General features: G+C 42.9%; 1 protein-coding gene across 1 annotated transcript in view; it reads left to right on the top strand.

The window, feature by feature from the left end:
• The window catches only part of LOC136644909 (gamma-aminobutyric acid receptor subunit pi-like), a 50358-nt gene extending 42380 nt beyond the window's left edge, over positions 1 to 7978 (top strand). Inside the window, exons 7-9 of the mRNA XM_066621121.1 lie at positions 10 to 162; positions 2096 to 2289; positions 7670 to 7978. Of these exons, the coding sequence (XP_066477218.1) occupies positions 10 to 162; positions 2096 to 2289; positions 7670 to 7978 (656 nt within the window). The remainder of the gene's footprint in view (positions 1 to 9; positions 163 to 2095; positions 2290 to 7669) is intronic.
• The last annotated feature ends 5736 nt before the right edge of the window (positions 7979 to 13714 follow it).

The following is a 13714-nucleotide window of genomic DNA, read 5'->3' as shown; positions in this document are numbered from 1 at the left end:
TTTAAACAGGACACTATCCAAAGCTAGTCTTCCACTTTGAACTCAAGAGAAACATTCTATATTTCATCCTTGAGACGTATGTACCATCCAGCTTACTGGTTGTTCTCTCCTGGGTGTCGTTCTGGATAAGCCAGTCATCGGTTCCAGCCAGAATCTGCATAGGTGAGAACCAGAGGGAAATGACCCACCTGTAGCCACACTGACGTATTGTGTTGGTGGCATAGGAGCTGTTGCAGCTCTCTTTTCTTCCAATATCACTTGGTTAACATGAGAAGTCTTGAGCCTTGTGTGAGGAGCCCACACTACAGTCCAACACCACCTCTCCCAAAACCCAGAGAGGAGGCTTGGAGAGGATGCTCCCACATGGTTCTGTGCTTCTCATATTACCTGTGCAATGTAGGAAGGAGCTGCCCCAGTGGTTCCCACAATGCCAGCATATGAGAAGGGGGATACACAGTGAACAAACAGAAACATTACGGTGTGTGTACAGTCAGTTCCCTTTATATGTGAATTCTCTATCTGTGCATTTGTGTATCTGCAAGGGGCAGAAACTGCTACCTACATTATCCGCATCTCTGTTCTCATTATCCACTATACTGAGAACTTCTGAGGTTACAAGGACGTTCAGAATGGCACCCATGATCAGCGCTGACCCCTTTAAAATGACTGGCAGAAGCTTCCACTGTCCATTTGAAAGGGGTCCGTGCTGGTCGCAGGCACCATTCTGAAGGTCCCCACGGCCTCTGGAAGAGCTCTCCAGCATTCAGAGATCTTTTGGAACTTTCTACTGCTCTCTGCTGGTTTCCTGAGGGCCTCTACTGGATTCTTCTGATGCAGATAAGGTACCCCTTTCCCCTAAGGCACCCCTTGCACCTAACCCTATTGATCCCATATAGGATCAATGGTTCATTATCTGCGAATTAGCTAAGATTTCCAAGAACCTAACCATAGCAGTTAATGAGAACTGACTGTATTTGTTGCATACTCTGCAAGATCTGCTTCAATGAGATTCAGGACTCCAGTGCTTTATGTCATTATGTTTTGGTTTGCCACTTCAGTACATCATGCAGATTCCATTTGGATTTTTCTTGTATATTATATAAGAGGGAAAATGGCCTGGGGAGCATTATACAACTATGGAGGCAATACGGAACAACAATCATTCCAGAAATGATTTTAGTATAGGCATGCACACTATCTGGAAAAAGAAAAGAAAAACTTGGGGGCTCTGGGGAAAGGTTATGTATATAGACATAAAGTTCTGTATGATATCTCAAGAAATCGGCAGAACTGGTGGCAGGAAAACAGATCCCCTTAAAAATAGAAGGGCAACTCAATCCTATCCACCCCTTCTGCTGGCAGAACACACAGAGGAAGTGACATTCTGCAGGTGACCACAAATGAGGCTGCCAGTACAATGGCTGGCGGCCATGCATGCAAGCTGGCAGAAAGGCCATCATCTGGCCCCAGTGAGTTGGCATTTGGCATCCCAAGAGATAGGAAAGGCTGGAGTGACTTGAAGCACTGTCTCAGCCCTCACACTTCTCTGCCCATCCAAAAAGGAGCCAAACTAAGAGCCAAACTAATCAAATGCACAGGAAATAGCTTGCCTGAGAGAAGGAATCATGAAGTCTTCTTGCTTTTGGATGAGCTTAAATAAACAGCTATTCAGTCATTACTGGGGGTACAGCAGAGAAGATCTGCAATTCATCTGTTTCCCCCCCCCCCCACAATAAACAGCCACGATCCTAAACACATTTACTAAAGAGTAAGCCCCTTTGAACATAGTGGAACCTGAGTAAATATGCGTAGGCTTGCAATGCATGCACTCACACACCCCTCTGCTTTTGTCAACCATGGAACAGAACTATCTTCCCCGGATTTCCAAAATAAGATTTCCAAAATTTCCAAAAATATTCTACTACACCAAGCTTTTCAAAGGTTAAAGCTCTATACATTTTGTTCTAAGAAATGTATGGGTTGAAATGTATGAATGGAGGACATCCTAGCCCACAGAATACTAAACTGGGAGATGCCACTACTGACAATTCTGCGACATTGTCTCTGTTTTTTTTTTTGTTTTCATTTTCCATAGGTGTTACAACTGTACTCACAATGACAACACTTATGATGGGAGCCAGGACATCACTTCCTAATGCTAACTGCTTCATCAAAGCAATTGATGTCTACCTGGGGATTTGCTTTAGCTTCATCTTCGGTGCTTTGTTGGAGTATGCTGTGGCTCATTTCTGCACCCTCAATCGATCTGGTGTGAAGAAACTCACAAAGGTATTTGTTTTCTTTTAATTCTTTCATCTACCATCTTCCCTGTCTGTTCGTTCAACTCTTCTGTCCATTACTCCCTGTAGCATGAAGTCATATCTGGACTTCAACTTTGAGCAACAATTTACCATAATATTTCTGACTTCTTATAGAGGGCAGATCACATATACATGTATTTTCAGTTGGGTGAACATTCAACACTGTAATCAAGAAAACCATATTTTGTGGTTGTGGAACTCATGGATCTTGATCACAACTTCTCTTGTTCACTACTTTCCAGCTGGATGTTTTCTGCATCAAAAGGCTTAAAGGGGATATATATCTCCAGAAATGCACCGAGACATAGTAGAAAGGTTTAGCGTAGGCATGATAGGCTGCACTCCTCAAGTCACACCCACTGTGTGTTTACAGATGTATATCTGCTCTATCAACGTTATACGCATTTGCTGAGAAGCGTGCAGATGACAATGGCAACGTCAATTGTCTTGCAATGTTTGAATGTTGCAATGTTGCAATGTTCTGAGAGGCTGACAGGCCAATCCTATGCACGTCTACTCAGAATGGAGTCCCACTGAGTTCAGTGGGATTTATTTCCTGGTAAACGTGTATATGATTGCAGCCTCAAATATGTTGATTATTCTTTTTAATAGCAGTCATTGTCAATAGCACTTCAGCACTAGTGTGAGATATTCCACTTCACGAAATGCCTTCATCCCTTTATTTTGTGTCTCATACTTGAACCAGAAGGAAAGAAGGAAGACAAAAAGCAAAGCATGAACAAGTTGAGAAACCCCAGACTAGTAATCAGTGTTCAGTCCTAGTTCAGAACCAGAATAGAATATTCTAAGAAATATGTTCCAGTTATTCACAATGCATTAGCGCCCACATCATTCAGGGTATTCTAGTGTGACAAACAGAGGGCTGGAAAAGGTTTGCCAGAGATGCCTCCTTGATGGAACAAATGGTGAAAAATAGAATACATGCAGCCATACATACATGTAAATTTTATTCCTGTCATGTACAGATAGACTATCACAATGATTTTCTAAAAAAATATTTTTATTCAATATGAAGAAAAGATTGAAAAAATTTCTTCTCAGCCAGGATGGTGTAGTGGTTTGGAAGTTGAACTCAGACCTGCAAGATCCAGGTTCAAGTCTCCACTCAGCCACAAAGCTTCCTGGATGACTTTAGGCCTGTCACTATCTCTCTGCCTCACCTACTTCACAGGGTTGTTATGATGACAAAAGGAGGGGAGGAACTATGTACACCATCCTGAGCTCCTTGGAGGAAGGATGATATAAAAATGTGAAAAATGAATATACATATGTACAATGTCCAAAAAAGGTTCTGTCATACCCATTTCTTCACTGCCATGTTATTCAGGCTGCAGTCTTAACCAACTTTCCAGCACAAGGTAAGGGAACAAACATTGTCCTACCTTGAGGAGGCCTCCATGACTGCCCCCCAACTGCAGGATGCAGCAAATGCCCCACTGGCACAGCTATGCCAGTGCTGGAAAGTTGGTTAGGACTGTACCCTCAGTCTCACAATGTCCAGATATTTCAATAACCATTCACTAAGCATAGGAGCCGCCTAAATTTATCACAGGTAACAATGAATGCACTAAAAGAAACTTTAACAAATGTGAAATAGTGATTACATGAAACAACATCATCACAGGAGAAATGTTCAGATTATGGAAGTTATTACTGAAATGAAATTCCATTGTCTTATGTTATTGGATGTGCTTTTCTGACAAGCATTAACATGCAGTCATGGGGGAAATCTGTTTCATATGCTGGGACCCTGTGGCCAATGGCATGGCAGGGAATGCAGAGGGAACCAAGTATGAAGGTGCAACAAACATACCTGTATTGTGGGGATAGTCTGAGAGAATAAACCAAAGAAAAGCAGGGAGAGGGAATAAACCAAAGAAAAGTAGACTAAAACACATGCACCCACAAAAGATGGTAGCAGTAAGCGTGTCGTCAGTTTGACTGCATATGAAACAAGTAAAGATAAAGGGGAGTTTGTGGGTTGATGGCAAGGCTTTGCCAAGGACCAAGTCTATCAGTATGTTTCTGCTGTTTCACTGCAAGAGTTGCAGGGCTAGAATGCTGAAAACAAGAGATCCTTTTCCGAAGCAGGGTATAACAAGGCTGAAAGAGCTTTGAGCAAGCCCAGAGTTGAAATTAAGGGAGGGGAGGGAACAGAAGAAGATGGGCAAGAAAACAGGAGCGGTAGTTACCAGTCCTGGGTGGCAGCACAGCAGAGTGGTTCTCGGGTAGTAGCTGGAATGGGGGTGGTTTAATGCAGCACCAGCAGGTCCAACAAATAAATGTATCTGCAGCAAAGTAGACAGAGTGGTGAGCAACAAAAATCTGGTGACCCAGCTTTTTATACTTTTTCTTCCTGTATAATACCTTGAGCTCTTCTGTGAGGTGAGATCATTAATGGACCTTCTTTTGTAGCTTGGTGGCTCTTGATTGCTCATCTGCAACCCTAAGTGGGTGTTACTATTGTTTTGCACTTTACAAAGGGTGCACCAAAGGATTTATGACTAACTCTGGAGGCCAGTTGTTTCATTAGGATAGACTCCTTGATTGCATTTGGCCAGTGAATTCGTGAGGACCAGGACAGTGTTGAAGACTCTTTTCTTGTATGATTAATGACTTTGTTGGCTCCATTTCAGGTAGGTCCCAGGATGTGGATTTGGTTCACAGGGTCAAATGTACTAGGCAAGCAAGGTGCAGTTGTCCATAGAGCTTTTCAAGGAACAAGAGTCAAGAAAGGTTTTTTCAAACATAACCTGATAGAGTATGGGTGTGTATGTTGTGTGCCCATGTACATGTGTATGCACATTTGTGAATCTTCATGGCATTTAATACAAGAATAAGGCTTGTCAGGCAACTTTTAACAAATGCATTTTAAAAGAGGCTTTCTCAAAAATCCCCCAATATGCTCCCTAGTTGGAAGTATTCAGCATCTCAAACACCTTTCCCTTTCCACACAAGTGACATCTTTTCCTCATCCATTGGTTTGTTGAATTTGAACAATCACATCCATTAATAGAAACAATAACAACAACAACAAAACTCCTCAGTTATCATTTCCAGCAGGGTTTAGCTGTAATGTAATTGCTTTCCACAAAGGCTGCAACTAATTTTTATACTGCTCTCTGCTTGCCAGGACAGGAACTGAGAGAAGAGTAAATCATATTTCTGTATAAAAATACACTCCTAGTTAAGCTCCCACTTGAAATGCAAGGTTGGCTTTAGGCCGGGATTATAGCTCTGTAAAGGAGCACCTGCTTGGCACACAGAAGGTCCCAGTTCAATCTCCAGGTAGGACAGAGGAACAGCTCCTGCTTGAGACCTTGGAAAGCCACCTCCGGCATCAGCAAGCTAGATGAACCAGTGGTCTGACTCAGAAAAAGACAACTTCCTGTGTTCACATTTTCAGAATGTGAAAATGCTTCATTTTCTTCTTTGCCCACAGCCTCTCAACAGTTCTTTAAATGTCCCCTGATGCTCCACATTTGTAAAGCAGGTAGAGATTTGTAGTTCAAATATAGATTCTCTTTCTTCTTTTCACTAGGGCAACAGGATAAGCAAACTTGCACTAGAAACACATCTTGTTAAGCTCCCTGGGAGAAGAGTGGATTCTGAGAGGCCATGATGCACCATGCCAGACACTGCATTTTTCACACACTGTTTAGTTTCCTCTTAGGGTGCATAAAGGAGCTAAAAGCAATCCGATAAAGCATCAGCCACCTGCAAACAATGTTCAGAAAGCAGCAGCAGAAAAGGAATGTATGTCTAACATCCTTTCCTGCTGTGTAATAAACCTGCAGCTTGATACAATTGTTATCATTTTCACTGTAAAAGAATGAATATGTCGCCTGAAAAAGGCACTCAGACCCATCGACCAAATTTATTTTATGGACAGATGATCATCAGTACTGTTTCCCTTTTATAATGAATGAGAATTGTGAGGTTTCATCTTTCTGCCTCCCCCTCCCCCCCAAATACAATGCCAGGTTCCATAACTCTGCTGTGACAGAAGATCATAAGTGAAGCTAATCTAATCTTTTCTCCTGAATTCTGAGAACTTCACAGAACAATTCTCTGTGTACATCCGAGGTCTCTCCTTAACAGTGTGGGATGTAGGGGGAGACTGATGGGGGAGGGATGAATAACTGGAAACCACTAGCGGATGCACTGCTCTGCTTGTGGTTTCCAGGTGGCTTCCCCTTACACTCCAAATTTCCATCTCATATTCTCCAACCTTCAGTAGCAGCTTTTCAAGGGAACTTCAGTAGGGCAACAAGATTTCCTGGTACTAACTCCCTAGTAAGTGTGTTTATCATTGCAGTCTCAATTATTATGTTCAATCTAAACAAAACTAGTCCATCAATTCCCAAAGTTACCCTGGCCATGGCATCCATGGTGTCATAGGAATTCTTTTACGGTGCTGTGACACAAGGAGGATGAGACAACCACCAGCATTCTCCCAAGATAATGCAAAATCTTGCAAGATTGCATGATCTCAGCCTGGCCAAGATGGCACACCCAAGAGAGCCAATGTCCCTTTGAATTCACTGTGGTGCCCTGAGGCATTGCAATGCAGTTTGAGAATTCCTGCTCTAGTCCGGGGGTGTTTTTGGCAGGAGGGCCACATCATCTCTCTGACACTGTGTCAGGGTCCGGGGGGAAAAAAGATTTTACATTTAAAATTTGAATAAATTTACATAAGTGAATATATTAGAGATGGAACTTACATGAATGAATGAAGGTCTTGCAATAGCGCAAGGCCTATAAAAGGCCTTGCGCAAAGCAAGGCAAGCCTTTCTTTTGCTGCCACTGCTGCTTCACAGATGTGAAACAGCAAGCAGTGGAGGGAGCCCTCGGCCCACAGCTTGTGTGAGAGGTCAAACAGTCAACCCTCATGCTAAGAGCAGTCATGTTGGGCCACCATCGGCTCCAGCAAGTGTCTGGTGGGCCAGAGGCTCATTGGAGACTGGGGGCTCCCTGTGGGCCACATTGGGGGTCCCCGAGAGTCACAAATGGCCTGCAGGATGGAATTTGGGCACCCCTGCTCTAGTTCCTTGACTGACTATACTAGAACATTGCTAATACTTGACAAGGGTGCCTTACATGAAGCATAAGGACCTAGTAAGCAAGCTAGGTAAGAGTTCTAGAAAGAATTGAGAAGCTGGGAAGGGGCTTTTCTGAGGGCAAATACAGTGGGCAGGTCAACAGAGCCCCAAGAATCTGTGTCAAGAACTATGCTGGCTAGTAGTTTTCTGAGCTGTTGTGATTGTGCACATGGGGGTGGCTGCATGTATTCTCAAATCTCATAGCTTTGTCCAATTTCCTTCCAGGAGGAGGATGAAGAGGCAGAGGAGGAGATCAATGGAGTCCTATCAGCAATCGCTAACAGTTGCAAGGCTGATAAGGTTAATAAGGATGACTCAGACAAGCTCACCAAAACCTCCAGTGGCAGAAAAGAAGAGAGAAGAAAACACCACAGGTTTCACTCACCAATGACAGTGATGAAAAGACTCTTCTGTATATTTGACTGCTTCCATGTCAAAAACCCTTATCACATAGACAATTATGCCCGGCTTTCATTCCCATTATCATTTATCATAATAAATGTTTTTTATTGGGTATACTATTTGTATTTCTAAGCTTTTAAAAAAATCTCATGAAAAGGTGTGATGGGAAGGGGAAGAAGGAGGTGAGTTTTATCAGTGAAAAGCTTTTACCCTGCCATGCACATCAAAAACAGTCATTTTATTGAGTAGCATTTCTGCTGAGTTTCTGGTTAAATTACTGTCCATCTGTTAAACTACTGTAGTATAAAACCCGTGGCAGGGTTAAATGACTGTATCTCCAGACTGACCTTATTTTAAGCATGCCTGATTCTCTTTGTAACATTTACTGGATGGCAGAAAACACTTTTAAAAAGATCTGCTCATAAAGGAGACACATAATACTGGCTTCTGGGCTGTGTTGAACATGTTTAAAAATAAAACCAGAAAAAGATGTCACTTGTTTTCTTGGAGACTTGATATCTTGTTTCCTGCAACTTTGTCAATAATGCACTGCTCTTCCAAGATTATTATATAACAAAACTATATCTGTGTTGATTAAATGTTTTCACTAAACAGTCAAAAACAAAATCACTACTCTGAAGATTCAGCTTGTGAATGAAAATGAGTGTGGCATAGAATTCTTTGCAATCCTTCAAATAATTAGAACTATTCCACATTCAAACTTTGCTGAAAGCTACCCCAGAGAGTAATGATTTGAAAAATTCATGTGCTTATTTGAAATATGCACCCTAAAATGTATGCTTTTCCCAGTGGACAAATGAGGTTTAATTTAATATTTCTCTAAAAGATGTCTGTGGTCATGGCCTCATGTCAAACACACAAACTTGGCTGACATATGCATGTTGCACTACAGCAGGGCCTAGGAGAAGAGAGTAAAGGGGGTAATTTGTACCCGGGCCCAGGGTCAAAAAGGGGGCTCAGAAATTTCCTGGGATCTTACAGTTTCCTATCTACTCTGACTTGTTGCCTGCATGGAATGCTGGGACCATGAGTGTGCGGCTACAGCTACTGTAGCTGCCAATCCACATGGGTCGGTAGACTTGGGCTCCAAAGACTTTTCCAGCTGTCTCCACCCTCCCCCCATCCTTTTGCCCCTCTCTGCCCCCATTTTGCTTGCCTGTCACCACCCTCCCCCGCTCTGTTTCACCCCTCCCCCTTTGCAAAGGGGCCCAAACTAAACTTTTTAACCCCTTGCTAAATTCCTCTCAGAAGCCCTGCACTACAGTCCAATTCAAACTGGGCTGCCCACCAGTGAAATGTGAGGTCTGCGCACCTAGGTTCCAGCCCACAGATGGAAGTGATTGATGTTCTACTGACAGGCTGGCACTTCCACCAGTGAGCACAGAGAGGCTGCCATCAAAATTGCTGGTGGCTCTGTGCGCTTGAGGCCCCCCATCCATTGGAGGCAGTAAGGCAATGAAAGGGGTGGGGTGGGTGGAAAGGGACAATGGTGGGCAGATCGAAGCAGAGATTGGGTCCTCAGGAGTGGGTATCAGCGGTGATGTCTCTACAGATATCCTTTATTCTGGTTTGGCCCTGACGTGCCTCGCCTCCAGAGGATCTTCTGAGCCCCGCAGAGGCCTTCCAGGCATAAAAACATCACTTCCAGTTTTACAAGAAAAATGGAAGTAATTTTTTGGGAGGGCTGAAATGACCATTCTGAGACTTGCAGAGGCCGTAGGCAGACGTGTGCAGGCTCAGAAGACCCTCTGGAGGTGAGAGGAACTGAGTAAGGGGTGGGGAGTGTTCCTGGTATCCATGGTTTCAGCTAACTGCGGGGGGTTCCATTCCAGAACCCCGCAGATGCTGGGGCACACCTGTATATGTTTCAATGCACAGTTGTGATTATGCGTTATGTGTATAAGTGTTCATTTGAAAAATTTATATTCCACCTTTCCCATGCTGAATCAAATCCCCAAGGTGGCTTACAAAACACAGAATCTGGAAAGGCAGTGATTCTGTGTTAGTTCAGATAAAAATACTGTATGTGATTATATTTTTGTGAGGTTGATTTGCATGGTTCAGGATCTCACCATGACTGCTGCTCTGACCTTTCCAGACCTTGAAATGTAATTGGCCACCCAATAAAGTAGAACAGGGAATACTATTATAGCCACTGAATAGGTTATATGTTGGTGCAGTTCATTCTAAACACTACAGATGGAGCTAATTAATTGTTCTTTCTTCCTGATTAGACGTGTGGATGACTATAAATTGGAAAATTTATTTAAGACAACTCTAGAAAAAGGCTGTTTATATAACCTGACATCTCTCCCGAAGCAATTAGGTCATGTTTACAATGATGGATTAATTAACAAATGCAAATATTGATTGGATTACTGGGATCCCTTTCCTCTGTGAAGGAAATTCTGATGGCTTCTACTATGCCATTGTATGTTTTGTTCCAAAAATACTATTTAGCATTGTTTCAAAAGATGTACTTTATAAGCAGAATTGAATTAATGCTTGAACATTGGGCATACTGCCTTTTCTGTAACTTCACAGCATATAACTGTGCAGTCTAGTTAAACAGTGTTGCAGTTTTCTTTCTCTTTATATTTCATCTTTATATTCATCGCTCTATGTTGCCAAGATGTCCTTATAAGGAAATAATAGCATGCTCAACAGAGTTTGTTTTCTGAAACAGAAAGGTATAGGTGCTCTGCAATATTCAATCAGAACTTCTCTCTATCTACTCTCTCCATCCCATGCATAATTTTAGATGTCTCAGTCATGTCTCCCCTCTGATGCCTCCCTCCTCAACATCTGGGGCTCTTCAAAAGAAGGCACCTGAGGGAGAAAAGTGGCAACTCAATTCTATTCTCCCTCCCCCCGCCAAAGATGCAATGCCAAAATGGCTACTGCTGTATCCTAAGGTGGGGGCAGTTGCGGAGGTATGGGTAAGGGAACACTCAAATTTCCTGGTGCAGGCCCATGTGTACCTATGCCATGGGATTGGGTCCAGGAAGGTGGCTAGGATTTGGCAGCTGCTGGACGCAATCCACCTTTCCACTTCCCCTGTTGCCATCCCATTCTGCCCTTCCCCCACCCTATCCTGCCTCCCCCTTCTGTCCTACCTGCCTTGTCAGGTGGCCAGCAAAACTTCAGCACCCAGGGGAAGACTGAAGCCTTCCTGCTAGTGCTCCAGCAGTATGTGAGTTCACACAGCTGTGTACCTTTTAGGACTGCCTTTAAGCAGTCGCCACCAGTAGAATGCATGTTCTACTAGTGGCAAGCCCCATTAGGACTGGGCCATGGTTCATATAAAATTATGTTCTTTTCCTTCTCACACAACATCAGATCCAGGGGACATACACTAAAACTGACTGATGAGATAATTAAAACAGAATATTGCTTTACCCAGCATGCAATTATTCTGTGGAACTCCTTGCCACAGGACATTGTGATGGTACATGGCTGCAGCTGCCAAACCCAAAACCCCTTCCTGAACCTGATTCCGCCTCAGAGGCTCAACCTCTGGTAAAGGAGCAAATGTTTCCTTACCCAAAGGAGACATCTGGGACTGCCTCCCCCAGGATGCAAAGGAAGTCATATTGGCATGGCTGCATGGGGGGGGGGGGAGTTTAGGATTGGGCTGTTAGTTGTCATTCTCATTTTATTTGTGCATTCTTAATAAAGGAAAATTTAGAATCTGAATTACGGTTCTTTGTATACAATCTGGCAAGGATGATGTATAGTAGCATTCACTGTGAGTGTATTTTATCAGCACATTTACTGCAATGCACATCATAATAATTTGATACTAGTGGGATCAGCTTAACTCCATGAGCAGGATTTCCCTGGCAGAACTGCTTGCTGTGAACAGCAGGGAATGTGCTGGAATCACTAAACAGGTTGTTCAGTGGACTAATTATCACAACGTGTTTGACAAATGCTACAAAAGAGTCTCCTTGCTGTGCAACATTGGAACAAGGATTCCTTCACAAGTCTTTATCAGTAGAGAAACTGATAGAGGTACCACTGAGATGCCTCTTTGATAAGAAAAGATGGATTTAATACACAGAGGGCTGCTTTGTATGCTACTTTTTCTACAAAGAGATTACTAGTAGTGGAGGGGAATGCACTGTGTAGGAAAAGACTTGGCAACAATCCTAAGCGGGTCTACTCAAAAGTAAGTCCCATTATGTTCAGTGGGGCTTGTTCCCAGGAAAGTGTGAATAGGATTGTATCCTGGCTCTGTTTCATGCAATATACATGCTAAGCAGCTGCCTTGTCATCTTCCCAGGTACTGCATGGCTGTGTGCACATTTTCTTACTAACATTCAGCCCAATGCTCCGTAATTCCCCATGTGGCTCTAATTCAAGGAAGCCTCTTTCTGAAGGATTGCATTAGGTAGAGCCAAAATTGAGAGAACATCTACAGGCAGCAAATATCACCTGTGTAAGGATGCTGATGAAACCACTGGTGGACCACCCGGTCAGCTGCTGCAAGAAGATCGTGCAGACTGACTACAAAGAAAGGCACGACAAAGAGTTGCAGCAATAATTCACTGGAACATGTGTAAAAAGATAAACTGCCTTCAAGTAACAACTGGTGGAGTCACAAAATTGAAAACGTAGTAGAGAACGAAGAAGTCAGTGCTCTGGGATTTTAGAATACAAACTGACAAACATCTGCCACACAATACACCAGATATAACCATCATTGATGATGATGATGATGATGATGATGATACAGGTATTTATATACCACCTTTCTTGGTCGTCAGATTTCTCCTCAGACTTTAATTCAAGGCGGTTTACATAGGCAGGTTGTTCTAAATCCCCCTAGGGGATTTCTTTTACAATTGAAGAAAGGTTCTATCTTTCAAGAACCACAACATTTCAGATGGATCTTTCTGATCTGGTATCACATTCTGGCCTCCAGTTTCCTCCCACACAAGCAGCTCCTTCATCTCTCACATGGAGGGCAGCCAAGACACTTCTTCGCTCACGCCAAAGAGCAGGTGGAATAACTCAGCTTGGCTTGTCAGCTGCTTCAAGGTCTCACCATTCACGGTGCCGGTGGCCTCGAACTGGTGACCTTCGGATGTTATCTTCAGGCAAATGGAGGAAGAAGGATAAGAAAATCTGATAGTAGACACTGCAGTATGTGGTGACAGTAGAGTAGAAAATAAAGAACTGAAGAAAATCACCAAGTATAATGACCTACAAATAGAAATGGAAAGACTGGCATAAGAAAGCAAGAGTAATCCCAATAGTCATAGGGGCCTTGGGTGCTATCCCAAAACAGCTGGAAAAGAACACCATCAGGATGAGCACAAGTACCATCAGCCAATTACAAAAGGCTGCCTTACTAGGAACAGCGCATATACTGCAGCAATATTTGTAATGTGACAACATAAAACCAAAAAATAAGTTGCCTATCCTAGGTTCTTGGGATGGACTCAGTAGGTGGATATATACAAAATCCAGTCAAAAACAACATGACTGTGCAAAAATAAATGATGATGATGATGATGATATCTCTGGGTAGGAAAAGTCCATAAGTCCCATTGATATCAATGATAATATCTTTAGTTGTGACTAACTAAAACTAGGCTGCAATTCTCGTATATAGTTGTGCATCCACATCTGTGCTTCTTGGTATCCATGGATGCCGAAACCCGCGAATATTCAAATCCATGGGTCTTGTCACTTTAGACCCTCTAAACACCTTTCTTTATAATAAAAAAAATGAACAATGTTTCATCATCATTTGCTATTAGAATTTTGTATGCTCTGACAGAACTATTTACAAGAAGAAACTGCAGTTGCCTCTGGAGAGCAGAAGAGGGAGCTCTCAGA

This window comes from Tiliqua scincoides, chromosome 3 (assembly GCF_035046505.1).
Source record: "Tiliqua scincoides isolate rTilSci1 chromosome 3, rTilSci1.hap2, whole genome shotgun sequence".
Classification (NCBI taxonomy): Eukaryota; Metazoa; Chordata; class Lepidosauria; order Squamata; family Scincidae; genus Tiliqua; species Tiliqua scincoides.
The sequence above is the reverse complement of the archived record's forward strand: the minus strand, read 5'-3'. Positions and strand labels throughout refer to the sequence as shown.